The sequence below is a fragment of the Pithys albifrons genome, chromosome 6 (genome assembly GCF_047495875.1).
Source record: "Pithys albifrons albifrons isolate INPA30051 chromosome 6, PitAlb_v1, whole genome shotgun sequence".
In the NCBI taxonomy this organism is placed as follows: Eukaryota; Metazoa; Chordata; class Aves; order Passeriformes; family Thamnophilidae; genus Pithys; species Pithys albifrons.
Genome location: NC_092463.1, coordinates 51,992,238 through 52,009,340, shown reverse-complemented (window position 1 = coordinate 52,009,340; position 17,103 = coordinate 51,992,238). Strand labels below are relative to the sequence as shown.

Below are 17,103 nucleotides of genomic sequence, written 5' to 3'. Positions count from 1 at the left end.
GTGCAGGAGCTCTGCGTTGTGCTATGTTGTTGGATGCTTTCACTGGTTTCACTAATTGGAACCAGTTGATTCTTTTTCCTGTGTATTGATTTTTTAAATCCTAGCAGTTAACAATGATTCTAATGTATCATAACATTTTAGACCTTAATCATATAGTGGGGCTTCTGCTTGTAGCTTTTGTTTGAGTTTTAATTAACAAGACCTTGCATCTCAAAGCCTGAGCTGGGTTTTTAATTGCTAGTATGTATATCACACAGACTTCAAAAGAAATAAAATATGTTTATAACAGGGAGCACAAAGGAGAGCTTTGAAATGTCTATAGCCATACAAAGTGACATAATTAAAAACCTCTAAGTGCCTCTGTGATATAAGACTTATATATATTTATTTATACATATTTATGAGGCAGACTGTTATATACCCTTAGACTTCATGAGAAAGGATTTTCAGCAATTATATTGAAAAATAATTACTGCAAATTCAGACTACAGTGTTGATCAGAGCTACAGAAAAACAGGTTTATTTCCCTCAAAATGGTCTTCACTTGGTTTGATACAGTGCACCAAGAAACACCTGAAAGCTTATCTGTGAAGACAAATTTTATAAAATAGAAGCAAAAATACAATTTTAAAATGTTTTCTAAATCCTACTTAAAAAACAAATTCATTCTCTTGTAAAAACTAAAACCATCAACTTTCTCAAGGTTTCATTCATGCACAAGTCTCTCCAAGACTATTCCAGAAATGGATAGTGCTAAAATACTAGATTCAAAGAGTTGTGCCTCACTGTCCTCTTCCAGTTACTAATACACAGGAAAAAAGTGCTCCTATAAACACCTCTTTGTCCCTGGTACAAGATAACAGAAGAGATACAAATATCCAAAATTGTTTACAGTGTATCTTACAAAGAGACTATCAAGTGGGTGAAGTTGCTTTGTTTTACTGAATTCAACATTTCCTAGGAAACAGGAATGGTGACTCCCACCTACCCAAATATTTTGAGGCCATTAAACATGTACATGTCATACAAAACAGGAGGTTTAGGCTCTTATTAATATGGTAGCAAATATGAAAGGAGAAGGCAAAGGGAGCCATAATGAACACATCCATCTGTATTGGATAAAGCTATGGACATCAACCTCTCCCCTCCCCAAAATAGAGTATACTGTACAAAGACAGCATGTGACATTCAAGTCATAATGCCTATAAATACAGATAATTCCAGTTATAAACACCACCAATGGAAGCCAGAGGACTAACCTGCAACACAGTAGCTGGTGACCCAAGAGTCACTCTTCTCTAAGGCTGCTAGACCAATTCTGACCCTTTCACTGTAACATCATTGCTTAAGTTACTTAAAGACTGACCTTTCTTATTTGATCTTCAAAGACTCTGCACGCTGAGAAAGACCATTGCAGGCTATTTCAGTAGGACAACTGCCTGATGCATGCAAGACTATGCTATTCCAGAGATTTATATTTGGAACAGAAACAGAAAACTTAAAACAGACTCTGTATAGTGATAAATGATGCTACTCTGCCTAGCTGTGGCTGCTGAAGAAAAACTAGATAACTAAGCAACAGAAATACAGGCAGTGAGGAAGGGTGAGGACAGAACTGTGTACACTCAAATATCTGGAAATACAAAAAAGAGTCCTGCACCACTTTGTTTATTCAAATACATAATAACAACAATTTGAATGAAAAGTATTTCCTGATCCTAATTTTTATACAAAAAAGACCCAACACTGCAAAAGCCAGGTGTAAGCCTAATAAATTCCTTGTATACCTTAAATAAATCTATTTGCATGCACACCCTGGCAAATAGCATACAATCAAATGATTTGCATAGGCAGCTCTGGGATGTTTTTGCCAGGTGAGCAAGGCATTTAACTCAGCTCAGCTGCTTCATAGACCTTTGAAAATCTGACCTATGAGTTTCATTTATAAACATACCAAATGAACAAGCAGACTTATTTAACCACTGGAATTTGGCTACAAAGCATTCTGCCAAATGCTCTTCAGAGTTTCATGAAACCTCCCTGAAGTCAATGGCTTGTTTGGCTGGAATTCAAGGAAGAATCTGGACCATTATCAATAACTCAAATTCTAATAGAGAAACTCAGAAAAAGCAGTTTTACAATGAAGCACACTATGCAAAAGTAATTGTATACAGGAACAATCCCACACTGAGAAAAAAATGAATTATTCACTGTTTGTTACTTTTGTATTGGCTTCTATCGTTTGAATTAATAGATATAGTTTATAATTATGTCTTGATTAACCCTATTGTGTTCTAAATATAGAAGGTAAAGCAAGAAAATACCATTTTTATTTGTTTCTCTCAGCCAATTATCTCTTCTTCTCGTCTGTGTGCTTCCCAAACATGAATAGAAACCGTTTGTGTCAGTGGTACATTTTTTTCTTTCTGCTTTCATCCTTTTTTTCTGGCACTGATTCTTAGTGAACTGCCTTCCCACAACCAAGATGCTAGTCTTTCACTGAAGGGGGAGGGCTGTAGTTGTGGAGACACAGAGGAAGAATATGTGCTCAGGTTATCCTTAGTGAGAACAACGCCTTCTCTCTAAAATAAACTCCCTGTAACAGTCAGTGCAAAGAGCAGTCCCTCACAGGATCACACCTCACTTTGCTATAATCAAGATTTTTTCCCCCTAATGAACTCATTTATTTATTTTTACAGCATCACTTCATGTCTTTATGTTAGGCCCTCAGTAATATGAGCAGAAAGTCTGCAGAAAAGCAAAAATTATCAGCCAATTAAATAACATTATTTTCAATCAAATGGAAATTAAGGAAAAATATGTTTGATCTCCCAGAGACAACAGATTCAGTTCTTTCAGACCTCAGAATGCCCTGCCAGTTACCTTGCTGGAAATTCAATCAGCACATGAAAATGAACTCCATGATTTTGAAATCTACCACCTTGAACAATGAAAGGATTTATTTGAGAGTATGCTGCTTTGGTGAATTAAAATTCTTTCTGGTTCCCCTACTTTGTTTTTTTTCTTTCATGTAATCTAGTTTTCATGCTGCCATGTTGATTTTTTTTTCTTTCTGAGATGATTTAAGGTACACAAATGCTAATATTAGGTTATTAGCAATTTTTCCAGCTCAGAGGTAACCAACCTGAAGACAGTGGTTAGGCAATGGATTTGGGAGCCCAAAGGAAAGGAATCCAACTTCAGACCTGCCACTATTCCTGCTATTTAACTCCAAATCTAGATTTTTCGTTCTATAAAATGACACCAGTGCCTTTGTCAAGAGTTTTGAAGAGTAAAACACAACAGCGACAATCAGTCATCTTCCACGTTGGTGCTATTTTGAAAAAAAGGTAAATGCAGTTGGCAGCAGCAAAGATTGGATCTTGCTGGAAGCCATCTAATAGCATAGATGAATATTGCAGACATTATGACCACTTAAGGACACGGTACAAAGGAGGAGAGCTGTGGAAACTAACTGACTGACTGTCAACATACAAATCTGGTGAGCCTAATCTGATGATCCTTTTTGTACAAATAACAGGCTATTTTCCCAGAAAAGGCAGTTGAATGATTTGAAAATTCCTCAAAATCTGAGTGAGAACGCTTTACAGGTAAATGAGAAAAGGGCTGGAAGTAAAAACTCTACCCGTTCACTCAGCAGAGTTTACATATGCTAAGAAAACATGAGGAAAAACATAAATTCAGAAAAATAAACTCCTTTTTTTGAATAAATGAAAGCTCATTAAAAAGCTTTTTGTGCCATATAAAAAAATAAAGAACATTATTCTGCATTGTTAGAGATCCCACCTCTTTTAAATTTGATTCGCTAATAGCATTCAAGTAGTTGCTATTTAAAGACTAAGTATATTTTGCAATTAATGGACAATAATAATTGAACAAGCATTCAATGTTTTCCACACTACTAAGAGACAATATGGCTTTAAATAGAATGTGATTTCAAGACATAATTTTTTTGGATTTTATTACAGCCAATTTTAACATGTTCCTGTAAAATTGTATACTATGTTTCTGGCACTGATATTACTATAGGATTTCTAATCTGCCTAACATATATGTATTGTCATAATTATATCAGAAAAATCTGGAGAATTCAACAGATTTTTATTCCTGAAAAAACCAGTTAGAACTTACTTATTAAAAAGGGCAATTTTTTCATCTATTAGTATAATTTAAAATTAAAAAAAAAGTTAAAAAAATAACAACAATAAAAAAGAATGAACCTAAATTTCCCTGTTGGAAATTTAAAACCCTATGCATAAATTTTTATCTTTTTACAGTAAAGATTTATTAATACGATGAACATATTTTGGTTTCCACACCTTTGTAGTTGCAATTTAATAAAATTGTACAATGCAGAGAAATAAATCTAAGGTACTTCGTGTACTTCTCAGACAAGTCTTATGACCCCTTCTCACAGCACAAAAACTCCACCTTTTAAATTTGTTGCTTAATCAATAACACTGAATTTCTTCTCACTAAGGAAATGCATGGAAGAATTGATGGATGCGGAAAAACACTTCAAGTTTTCTACCTAGTAGTTAATTGTCAAGAGAATTACACTTTTTCTAGATTGCTAGACTCAACATACCTTGAAAATATTGGAAATTATTGTCCATATATACAATAAAACTTGCCCTGGTTTGAGTTGCTCTTTCCCTGCAGGAATGGAATTAATATAAACAAATATTCATTTGGGGGTTTTTTTTCCCCAATTTTGCATCCAAGATTTAGAACAGTAATCACACAACTACCCCTTTTATAACCTGAAAGCAGTTTCTACATATAATTTATGCAACTGGGAAGAAGCAGTACCAAGTACTCTTAACTCCATGTTTCTTCCTCTTCAGCAGCTCAGAGATATACAGCTAATGCCAATGAACTGTTATAACTAACCTGGTGTTTGTGATAGCATCCTTGCTATAACCTATAACTGATTGCAACATACTCTGTGTTTTTTGGCAGACTCATGCACCATTTCAAAGATAAATATTAAAAATCAGGCTGAGTTGATGGGAAAGAGGAAGACACCCTCTAGTTATGACAGTTATTTCTATTATTTTCTCTGAACTTTCAAAAATCTTCAATCTCCTTTTTAAAATATACGCAAACATTTAAAATTTTGTACAGTCAGATACCTTTAATTTCGCTGAGAAGATCACTTGTGTTTAATTTTTCCATCTTCTCCTTCCAGTCTTTAGAAAGTAGCTTTTCCATACAGGATGAATCTATTAAAAAAAAAAATCATCAAATGTACTCTCACACATCAGGAAAACAGGTGCCACCTTCATTTTAAAACTGTTCTTCCTGTACCAGTTTGAACGGTAGTTTAGAAGGGAAGTGAACTTGCAGCCAAACAGAGTTCTTATTTAACTGCATTTTAAATCCAAAGTAATTCCCCTGAGGTTAATGGAGTTACTATGGATTTAACAAGGGTCTAATTGAAAGAAAAACTTTGTTGAGGATTTATGCATGCTGACTGCCAATTTACATGCATAGATTGCCAATGCATATACAAATTCTCTTTTTCATTTGAGAATGATTGTACACTTGAAATTATACATGAAGATTTAGTAGCTTTTTTGGGAAATTTGGCACACTGTGACATCTGAAACCCATTTTTATACCCATGTCAGTGCAAAAGTTATTCATGTAATGTCTCCATGGAATTCATAAAAGCACTCTACATATTCAATGTTCACAGTATCAGAAATTTTCTCAGTACACTATAAACAACATGCAAAGATCAGAAGACAGGCTTTCATAATATGAAGTTCAGAATACATTTCAAGTCGCTGCCCCAACGTGGGAGGCCTTCTGTAGGCAAAACTGTCACTGAAGTCATTACACTTTGGAGAAAGTAGAAGATTGGGCTTAATAATGACCAGACCATAATTCCATTTTAAAAATCTGATATTGAGCATAGCAGACTTCAATAAATTCCACAGGCATTTTTAGTTTCTAAATTAAACTAATGGGTCTGAATTTTAAATCATCCATAACCTTGCAGTTAGTTTACAAAAGGGGATTTTTAAGATGGGAATTCATTTGAAGAGAGCCTTAAAGCCTACAAATTCTCCTGAAGAGAGCCTACAAGAAAGCTGGAGAGAGATTATATCCTAGAGCATGTAGTGACATGACAAGGAGCAATGGCTCCAAACTGAGAATAGGTTTTAGGTTAGAATTAGGAAAGAATTCTTTACTGCGAGGGTGGGGAGACACACACCTGAGAGTGCTCAAGGCCAGGCTGGACAAAATTCTAAGCCACCTGGTCTAGTGGAAAGTGTCCCTACCTATGGCAGGGGGCATGGAACTAGATGATCTTTAAGGTCCTTTACAACCCAGCCCATTCTACAATTTTGTGGTTGATGCTGTGATACAGACTTTTAGGACTTTAAGAACCACAATTCGGATTTATAAACAATTACCAAGAAAACTTTAAAAACACTTATTTTAGGAACACTTATTTTTCCTTCTCAGTAACAACAGAATCTCTGTTAAACTTTGTGCATTTACTTTCATCTGTAGACAGACTCATCAACAATGTCTATGCTAAACCCCTTTAGGTTTTGGAGTTTTGCAAGATATCAAAAACATTATCTAAATGTTACTCTTTTCCCCAAACAAATCTTTGAAAAGAGCCTTCATTATAAGACTACACATCACTCTGGGAGGTATTGAGCACACTGTTCCTTAATACCCTGCATACCCTGGAATACCCACACACACCTTCAATCACTAGAACCTCTCACAGAAAGGTGCCACTTGGGTTAGAAGATCAATCAATACAATGCTTTCTAAATAGGTAATATTCCAATTTTTGATAATTTTTGTACTGATTACACTCCAGTTACTTAGGAATATATTGAGTTGTACAAGAAGGAAGAATTCAGTGTAACTTATCTTCCCCTAAATTACTGGCAGATTAAGGTCAAATTGCAGCTCAAATTTCCATGTCAGCAGTCCCAGCAGAAGCACTCACACAAGTGAAAGCAAAAGCAAAAACCCAGATTTAAGAATGGCAACACAGATCATATCATTGCAGTGGGTAACAGTTTGTTCCACCTCAGATTCCAAAAATACTCAGAGGGAGGAGAAGCGTTCAGAGAAGTCACCAAAGGAAGAGTTAAAGCTTTAGGGAGAAGTTTAAATAAAAAAAAAAGGTCATATGGCCAATCATATTTAGGGGGCAAGTCAGCATCACTCATTTGAAAAAAACAAACAAAGAAAAAACCCCAAACTAAATAAAAACCAGTTGAAAGCAAACCAAACTGTAACTACCAAGAGATCAAAGATCAGGTTTTAATTGCAGAACATTTTCACTATGCAAGCCTCCACGGAAAGACAACGCAGCTCATAAATATTTTTGAAGTAATATTTCTGTAGAAAAGATAATTTATTTACTAATTATATCTTTCTGTGAAAGAGACAAAATTAAGGAGTTGTACATTGCAATAGGCAGTGTTAAAATACTTGTTATATAATAACAATTTACTTTTGACAATAACAAGCACTTATTACTTTTATGAGTTCTGGCCTGATAATAGGAGAATCAAGAAATAACCATCAATTATCAATAGAACATTATAATTTGTCCCTTTTTGTGATATCATGATTAGTTTAAAAAGATATTTCTGTGTTTCTCCCCTGCCAAAATTTCAGACCCCACACCCCTGAAATAAAAAGGAGTTTTAGTGTTTTATTTTGATGTTTGATGTAAATTTTGTGTCCTATTGATTTTAAATAAGGTATTTTCCTCAATTCACACAAAAAAGAAAAAACATTTCATTTAAAAAAGAAAAAAATAAGTAACTAGCATGTTACAGTATTTAAGAAAATACTTGCCTCAAAAGCACTGGTTTTATTTCTTCTCTTACTGTTCTTAAGAACACCCGTAAAATGTTCTTATATTACATAAGGGGAAAAATACATTTCTAAAGACAGACTGAGAAAGAACTAGAATGGAAAACAGGTCTATCTGTGTGCCTTCTTTTTGATATAATCACATTGCTAGTTAGAATTTTTATCTCTATAAATGACTGAAAAATTCCCTAAGAAAGAGTTCTTTTAACACTCCTATCTCAAATTCTATGTTGTAGATCTGACCACACAATATGTAGCTACTCTATTTTTTTATCAGGAAGATTACAAAAATGGTTACACAATGAGCCTTTTAATAATCTTTTTTATAACACTGTAAAAATAGTTTTCTTGAAATCCTGTAAGCTTTCAATTAGCATGTTTATTCTGCATAATTTTTAGAATTTAAAATAATGATATGTGTTAAAGCTCTCTGGAGGTCTTCCACATTAGACACAAAACTAAATATAAAGGTTTATGCTTGAAAGGCATCTCTCCCTTCAAGTTCTGTATTCTGTGTTCACAAACACATTTTTAAAAGGTTTGTGAATCAGGAAGGGATTTTTCTTCTTTCTGTACAGAAAATTAATATAAAAGATATATAAAATCTACAAAGATATCTCCTGACATCAGTAAAATGTCTTCATCCATATTGATTCATTTTCTGTTTTGATTCATTATAGAAACAAAACATTGACTTGGAATCCAGCACTGAACATTGAAGAAAGAAGCCCAAATTCACATCTGCATTGCATCACTCTCCCTGCACTGAGGCTCTGCTTCAGCATCATTCCAAAACCTTGTGGATCCCGACATTTTCAAAATTCAGGGATATTCTTGCTAAAGACAATTATAAAAGAAGCAATGAAAGAAATTAACATTTATATATTTTTAGCTCTTCTCGCTGACTTTATAAACCACAAAGTAGCATATTTCCTACTGGCACATGTAAAATCAAACTCGTGAAGTTGCGCTGGAGCAATTTATTACATTTAAAACCACACAGCTTCTCATCCCTTATATTATTCTCTTGTGAACTAGGAAAAAAATTCTTTCAAGGACAGCAAACAGGTTAAGTATAATCATGATGACTAAATTAAATCATTGAGTATTATTTAATATCATGGTTTGTTACATACTTAGCAATTTTAATTGTAAACTAAAGGAGTTTAAAGTACTGTGAGAATCTTGTTAGACATGACAGTTTTGCAAAGGTGAAGAAAAGAGGATGTTAAAAGATATATCATCAGGAAAGAAAAAAAAAGCCGAGGGGAAAAAACCTAGGTGTTAGCTGAAAAGGATCTCTTCACAATGACAAAGCATCGATGAAAAGAATTAACATTTGTCCGTTGGGTAATCAATCAGTCATGGAATGGATGGAATCCAGCTCTTTGTTGCAGGGCCAGTGATGAAGAACGAGCGTGTTAGCTATCACAGCCAAGCTCTCAAGTTCTTCTGACTGAATGAAAGTCATATTGTTTGGATCAAGGGTAGCTTTTGCCTCTTCTCTCATCCTTATTCTCTCCTTTTGGGGGGAGGAGGTTTGGGGCTTTTTTTTTTCCTTTTAATTTCACTTTTACAGTCTTCAACAAGTTACCAAGCCCAGCTATATCTTACATGAATACTATATGACCTTACAGTGCTCTGCACCTATCCTCATTGATTTGGGGGGGAGGGTTACATTTTTTTCATTTTAATTCGCTGAAGTAGCTCCCTATTACTTTCTTTGAAACACAGATACAAAAAAAAATATGTTCATGCCATGTGTGAGCTTTTGTTTTTTATGGTAAAGTCATACATAAAAGAAATCCTAAATGTGAGAGTGCAGCAGCAAAACTTCAAAGCACTGACTGTCAGACATTATTATTTCAAATCAGCTTTGACTTTTTGAGACTTAATAAAACACTATAGTACAGACTGGCATATTTATAACACCTATACCAGTGCTCAACTGAACTGTCTTATTCTTTTTACTGTGCAATGCCTTGTTATTTCTTTTATAATAAGCTTCTCTCAAAACATGTTGTAACAATACTGCAAACTGATAATTATTAATGATATGAGTTCTAAAACATGACTTGTTTTGCATACAATTATTTTTGAATGCATACATTACTTTGTGACAGAAGACAGAGCACATTGATTTATTAATAATGATTGCAAATGCATGGCAAGTTCATAAACAATACAGAAATATAATTAATCAAAGGTATAGAGGTATCAATGACATATTTCTACATACATCTGAACTGTTACATCTCAAGGAAAGAGGCAGTGGAAAAGACAAGGTACAAGATTTAGAAAAGAAATCAGGCATGCTTCTAAAACATTATCAGATCCTCTGCACAAGGAGGATAAAGTTCTTTTCTGCATTTTAGAACAATACTACAGACCTAGATGCATCCTTGTCTCAATTTCAGGACTATAGTCTACCGTTATATCCCATTATAACTTAGTAGGTATTGCTAAACATAAAAGGATCACATTTTTGCAAGATTTGGAACAATAACAATATGCAAGTTCCTTCATCTCTTAATGCTCTATATTCCCAAAGCTACTCTTGTTACATTTATTTGCCTTCATCTCCACCGGGAGAAAAGGTGTCCTTTGGATCAGCTTTTGTCCAATGAGTTCCAATACCTCACTCAAGTCTATATAAGAAAAACAGCATCAGTGGAATTAACTCGTCAGCATCTATGAAATGTTTGTTAAAGAAAAAGAATTGTGTGTGTGTTTTTTCTTTGAAACAATGGTAAATGAGATTATGAGCTCCTTGTGACACACATTTGTGTGCTTATGAGGCCTACTGCACCGGACTCCTTCTATGGAAGAGCTGTTTTTTCTTCCCCAGACCAGTAAAGTTGCAAATAAACATTAGAGGGACTACAGGTTTTTGCCTGATTCATGTTGTACCTTTGCATATCTCGACTCATGCTCCAAGTGCAAATGTGGGTTTTTTTTCCATGTGGGTGAAGTTAAGGACATCTAAAATAATGACACAATATGTCATGAATCTGAAAGAGGAATATTTGTTTCAATATTCTCCATAGGATAATAAATCCTCTTCAGAGTACAAAAACATAAATGAAATCAGCACTCTACAAATATTTATGAATAAAAGCATAATCCAGATTTTCTCTAGTCAATGTTTGTTATTTATAATTACACTAAAACACCAGGTCCATCAGTGCTACTATTAGATTCATTCATAAAAAACATGAATTATTCAGAAAACTGAGTATATTTTTTAAAATCCAGTGGTGAGTTTGAATAAACTTGTACTGGGACTTTTGATTAACTGGTCCATCTCTGAGTACACGACAATAGCTTGTTTACAGGTCTTTTATGAGCTCAGTGCCAATCACATTTCTTTGAGGTAAAGAACAACCTAGCATAGAACTAGATCATTAAAAATATTTCCTAATTTCCATGCTTCATACTATGTATTTTAAAATTATATTCTAACTCTAACATTTCAGTATCGAAGGGAAAGGCAAGAGGTTAATTTAATTCATTTTGAAAGAACACAATTGTATAATCTTCTTACAATTCAAGATTAAATGAAAGACTTCATGGTTTTATTAACTATTTGAAAAAAAAATCTATAATTTAACCATGACTATTAGAAATTTAGCTGCTGTATGGTACTATATATCCTGTTTTAATCCAAGGATGTAAAGTTTGTGTAATGTTACTAAAAAGATTTTTTTGTTGCCATAGTTACTTTTTTTCCTTCCTTCAAACACAAACTATCCTTTTCTGTTTCAATAAACTCTAAATAAAAGAAAATGAGACAGCAACACAAAACTAATAAAAAAATCAGCCTGAAGGCTTAACATCCACAGTTGCAATGTACCGCCACTATCTCTTGTTCAGAAGCAGCTTGGCTCCAATTTTGCTGTCAGTGGAGCAGCAGGTCAGGGGAATTTCATCTGATCCTTCTCAATTTCCATACTGTTCTCATACCATAATTAATTGTTGTGATCTGACAGAAAATTAAAACATAAGTCATTTCAACATGTTGTTAGCCAGTGAACTTATTTCTTTGGCCAACTTTTCAAAAATGTCTTGATTTAATAAGCTTTCAAGATTCAAGTTCTTGAAAAACAAAAATGGAATCACAATTCAAAAATGAGCAATGTGACATTTAGAACAGGAACACCTGCTAATTCCTTTTGGTTTATTTATTGCAAAATGAAACAAAAAGAAAAAAATAATCATTCCTAAATTCTATATCTTGCTCAGGATGTTGAGCAGAGATATAATCCTGGCCAGCCACTTACTCCCCCCTCTCATATTGACTCCTTCCTATCCACCTCTATAGGTAGTACTTTAAAAGAAAAAAACAAAACAAAACAAAATCACCACAAATAAACAAACAAAAAAGGCAAAGAATCCTTCCTAAGTACAATTATATGCAAAAGGCAGTCAGCTCACAATAGAAGTTTTCTTGCAAGAGCGATGATGGAAATGCCACTGAGATCTGAACACATAACATATAGTTTTGTTTAGGACAGGGAACCAAGCAGATCTGCCAATTGCTGTACATTTTTCCCAGTGACAAGATTTCCACAATATGACAAAATTAGAACTGTAAGAGCTTGGAGAGCTCTCTTAACTTTTAATTAAAACTCTCCAAGCTCACTAAAAATAATTAGGCATTAAAATGTTCTGGTTTTCCTCTGAATTCATTTGCACTACTTGAATGGTCTAGATCTTGTGTGAAACAACAGACATTCTAAACAGAAACACTGGAATTTAACTGAGAGTGATTTCCAGACCTGCTTTCTGTGATGTGGCTAGTGGGAAAAACAGTCTGAGCCTGTACCAGTTCTGCCTAAATTGGCTTGTTTTAACAGGAATTCTCTAGTTGCAAAGAGCAGAATTCTGCTCAGTGCAAACCTCTAGATAAAAAGGAGTTTGAACTTCATGGAAAGAATAACCCAAGATACAGTTCTGATCTTTATTTTTATCTATTTATTAAAAAGCAAGACCTTTAACCTTGCAAATGTTTTTGTTCTCTTAAAATAACTCATACAATGCTATATGCCATACTATTTTTAGAGAAGCAACAAGAGAAAGCATGCTTTTCCCATACAGCAGGGCACTGATATAAACATCAACACAGATGCTCTGTGAGAGAGAGCTGGACTTCTCAAGCACTTGATCATTAAGGAATGCACCAACTGTTTTAGATAATCTCGTGCCAGCTCCAGTTCTGCTCCACGCTCCCCTTTGGGAGTGGCAAATCTTGTCCTGCTCCTAATTTTTCATTTTACTCACTCCTCCATTCTTTTTTTTTTCCTTTTCCCTCTGCAAGAGAGGGAAAAGGCATTGTGTGCCAAGCAATGCAAGACTAGAATCACTTCCCCAAACAGAGCAAAACTTTCAGACAATTAACCCTCCCCTCTTCTTTCAGATAAATTACTAAGTATAAAATGCAATCTGTTTCCTTTGTTTACTCAATATGAACAATTTGTAAATGACTCAAGGATAAAATTCAGAAAATGTTGTGCTAAATTAGAACCATTATAAACATGCTAATGACTGCTCAACTAAAACATGCAGGATCAGTGTAAAGAAATATATTTAGTTCCTGTGAAATACACTTGTATTGCCTCAGAACTATTTGGTCACTTAATTGTATATGATTACTTCAGGAAAATGCTAATTTCATGAACACTGCACTAGACAATACATTGCGTGTGTCAAAAGGAGATTTCTCAAGTGTCATTGTAATTGCTTGGATGCAATGTTTTGGCATATTAGTAGGAGAGAAATATCTTTTAAGTCTGTCAGAATTGCATGTACATCTCATTCCTCCACTTAAAGTTTCCCTTTCATGATAAGCTATATTTTACTGTTAGATTGGCTGTATTCATTGAAGTTATTGCCTTATTTGCATTACAATGATAGTACACAGTACATTATATGTATTCACCTATCCCCTAAGTATGTGCTTTTTTACTTCCCAAGTGAACACACAATATTGGCAAGAGACAAGAAAAAGGGAGCACAAGTTGTTTGCAAACCCTGGCCAAGAGATTATATAAACTGATATAAAAAAGGAGAACTATACAATTATTTTCCTGTCTCCTACTATGCACGTACTACCAAAGCAATAAAATCAATAGGATTTGCAACATTTGCTATTTTGCAAAAGGAGAAGGTTGTGCTAACAGAAGCAGATCTCAATCTTCATTATATTCTTTGCCTCCACTTCTTCACATTTTTCAGTATTGACCAACTTTAAAAGATTTTTTTCTCCCTCAAACTGAAAAACAACGACTGAGCCAATACCTCAGCTAGAACTCATCAGCATAGCTCCATCCCACCCTATTTAGTCTTAAAGAGAATTTAAATTTCTGCCAATATTTGACTTAATCATTCTTTCTCATAATCTTATACAACTCTACCTTATAACCCTAAACAACTCGCTCTCATCTTTGGCATCCACTCTTCTCAAACACTTCCAAACTGAAGTGACATTCTTCTCCTTATTCCTCAAACAAACTATTGAGAATTTAATCTTTAAAACTTTCTATGTTAAACTGCTCTGGAACAAATAATATATCATATTGCCTCTGGATAGAAAGTGTCTTTCCTTTAAAAATTAATTTCCCTAGTAGTTTAAGAAGTTGCAGATGGCATGTCCACCTTTATTCAACTATGTACTAAACCCAGCCACCGGACTCGTATCCTTAAAGACATGGAGGCAGATTTTCTTTTCTTTTAACATTGCACAACTTTTCTAGAATCCTACACTGAGGTGAAGCAAGCAGAGAATCCCATCTCAACTCAAGAAATCATCTGGTAGCACAAATAGATATTTGTGTTATTGAGTCTTCTCCTGTCAACTGCAATGTCATTTAAGCATTGTATCTTTTAACAAGGTAGAAATTCTGTAGAATTACGATTAAAAGATTAGTCAAATTTTTGAGGAGTAGAATCATCTTAAACAATAGGCAATACAAAAACACAATAGTGTGGAGACTCCTTCACACCAGGTTAGTTTCAGGCAGTAGAGGGAATGGGAGTGAGGGGACTTCCTGAAAAGCAAGAAAAATCAGTTTCTATTAAACTGATTAATGTTCCTTGCAAAATTTGTGACACCAGATGATTTATGAACAAAATATGAATGATCCAAAAGACCTCTGTTTTGTTCCCCATATCATGTTTTACTCATTACCCTAATAATGCAGTAATAAACATCTGTTTAATGATTTGAAGGCTTCTTAATATTGTGTATAAAAATCGTAACTCAGCTCTTATATAAAATATTCTGAAATTAAAACAATTGTATAACAAAAAGAATTTTTCACGAGAAATCCTTAAGTGTTTTTGAATGTAAAAGTATAATACAAAGAAAGCAAAATAATATGGTCTTGATTTGAAATTACTTCAAACAAGGATGCAAAGGAATGAAAACAATAGCTAGAATCTGCTCTCTATTTACCATTTCTGTAGGTGCCTATGGCACATGATGCAGTCTTTTCCAAGACACTACAACACACTGAGAAAATTAGTTCTGTAGCCCATTTTTTATTAATAAAATTTTGATTAAACAAGCTGTGATATTCTATATAAATAGAGATACAGAACAAGCAAGACTTTCCTGAGATAATTCCAACAAACAGAGCTTTAAAAGGTTTACAAATCTCACAAGAACCAGTTCACATGCTATAGATTCACAGAATCACTGAGATCGGAAAAGACCTCTAAGATCATGGCATCCAACCATTAATATAGTACTTCCATGGATATATATTTCAGGAATAATAGCTGGCTTCTTAGATCTCTGTGCAAAGATTTAAGAAAAGAAGGCACTAATATCTTCACGAACAATATTCTAGCATTTTCATTTCCCTAATACAAAGAGCAGAAAATTAGACATCATTTTATTCATATAAAAGAACGTTATTAATTTTGTAAAGTCAATGAATGGAAAGATATGGAAATCTTAGAATTAAAGTTACCCAGGATATCCTAATTCAGCCCTTGTGTACATTATGATATATTCTTTTTTAATTAAAATTAAAAAAAATACACAATTTTTGTATGGGATTCTTGCTATAATTAGAACATGGGATAATCGTAGTAAAAACATAAGCTAGAACTGCAGAGCAAATGAGGCTGTTGCCCATGCAGTCCTTGTCTATGTTTCACTGAAAAAGTTCAAAGAAACTAAATGAATGAGGGAGGGAACTGCAAAAGGAGAAATGATGGGTCGCAGTTTCATTTTCTGGGAGCTCAATTTAAAAAAACTTGGGGTTTTATTTGAGGAACTGCTGAACATTCACAGCTGCAGCTGTGTCAATCTAAAGTCAATGTAAAGACTGAGGCTATAATATATATAACTATATATAAACTGCTGCACAAAGTTAGGTCCCCTGGAAAAGAATCAGGGCCTAAACACCTCAAGCTGCACAACAAAGAAATCAATGACGTTTTTAAAGTTGAACTCTAAGTTCCACACCTGTGAAGCTGGTATACTGACTACATTTTTTATCTCTGTACAAAGATTTGGAGAAGATAATTTCTTTGTAGCACGTTTACAGAATATGTTGAAAATAAAAGTAGCCAATTGTGTAATATTCATCTCTTCAGAGTACAGTTTGAATGATAAGCAATTAATAGATACTAAGGCTTCAGAGTGACCAGTAAGGACATGACAAGATACCAAATAGTTTCATATTCATGGAGGAGCATGCTGTTGTGAACTGGATGAATCACAATTCTTCTTGAGAAAAAACTACTGCTTAATCATGTAAGAAAACTGTTTACATCAAAAGAAAAATTGTTTCATTTTAATAAGTTCTAAGTTCTATTGGGTAACTGAAGAAAGCCTTCACCAGTTATGAAGCCATGGAGCAAAATTAAAAGTTTTAAACCTGTGCTTATATACACAGGTATATAAGCAGACTTCCATGAATTATATTCAGTGGCCAGATTTGGAAACAATGGTGATTTGAATGGTACTGATCATGGCTAGGTAAATAGAGGAAAAACAGGAAATGTTCCCTACATGCTGTACTTCAGCAACTAATTGCACTAACAATAACAGAAGAGTGCATGTTGCACTCTGTCCTAGCATAGCAAAACAGAATAAGCCCCTTTTGCTCTCCTGACAGAGCAACTCTTGACATCCCCCATGTACAGGCTGACAGGCCTGTATAGGTTCCCTCGTTTGCTTAGAGCAAGTGCTGTCACACTGCTATGCACTAA

General features: G+C 34.2%; 1 protein-coding gene across 1 annotated transcript in view; it reads right to left on the bottom strand.

Annotated features, from left to right (window-relative positions):
- Positions 1-17,103, bottom strand: part of SOX6 (SRY-box transcription factor 6) — a 262,705-nt gene that overhangs the window by 168,457 nt on the left and 77,145 nt on the right. The window contains exon 5 of the mRNA XM_071558897.1: positions 5,157-5,246. Within this exon, the coding sequence (XP_071414998.1) occupies positions 5,157-5,246 (90 nt within the window). The remainder of the gene's footprint in view (positions 1-5,156; positions 5,247-17,103) is intronic.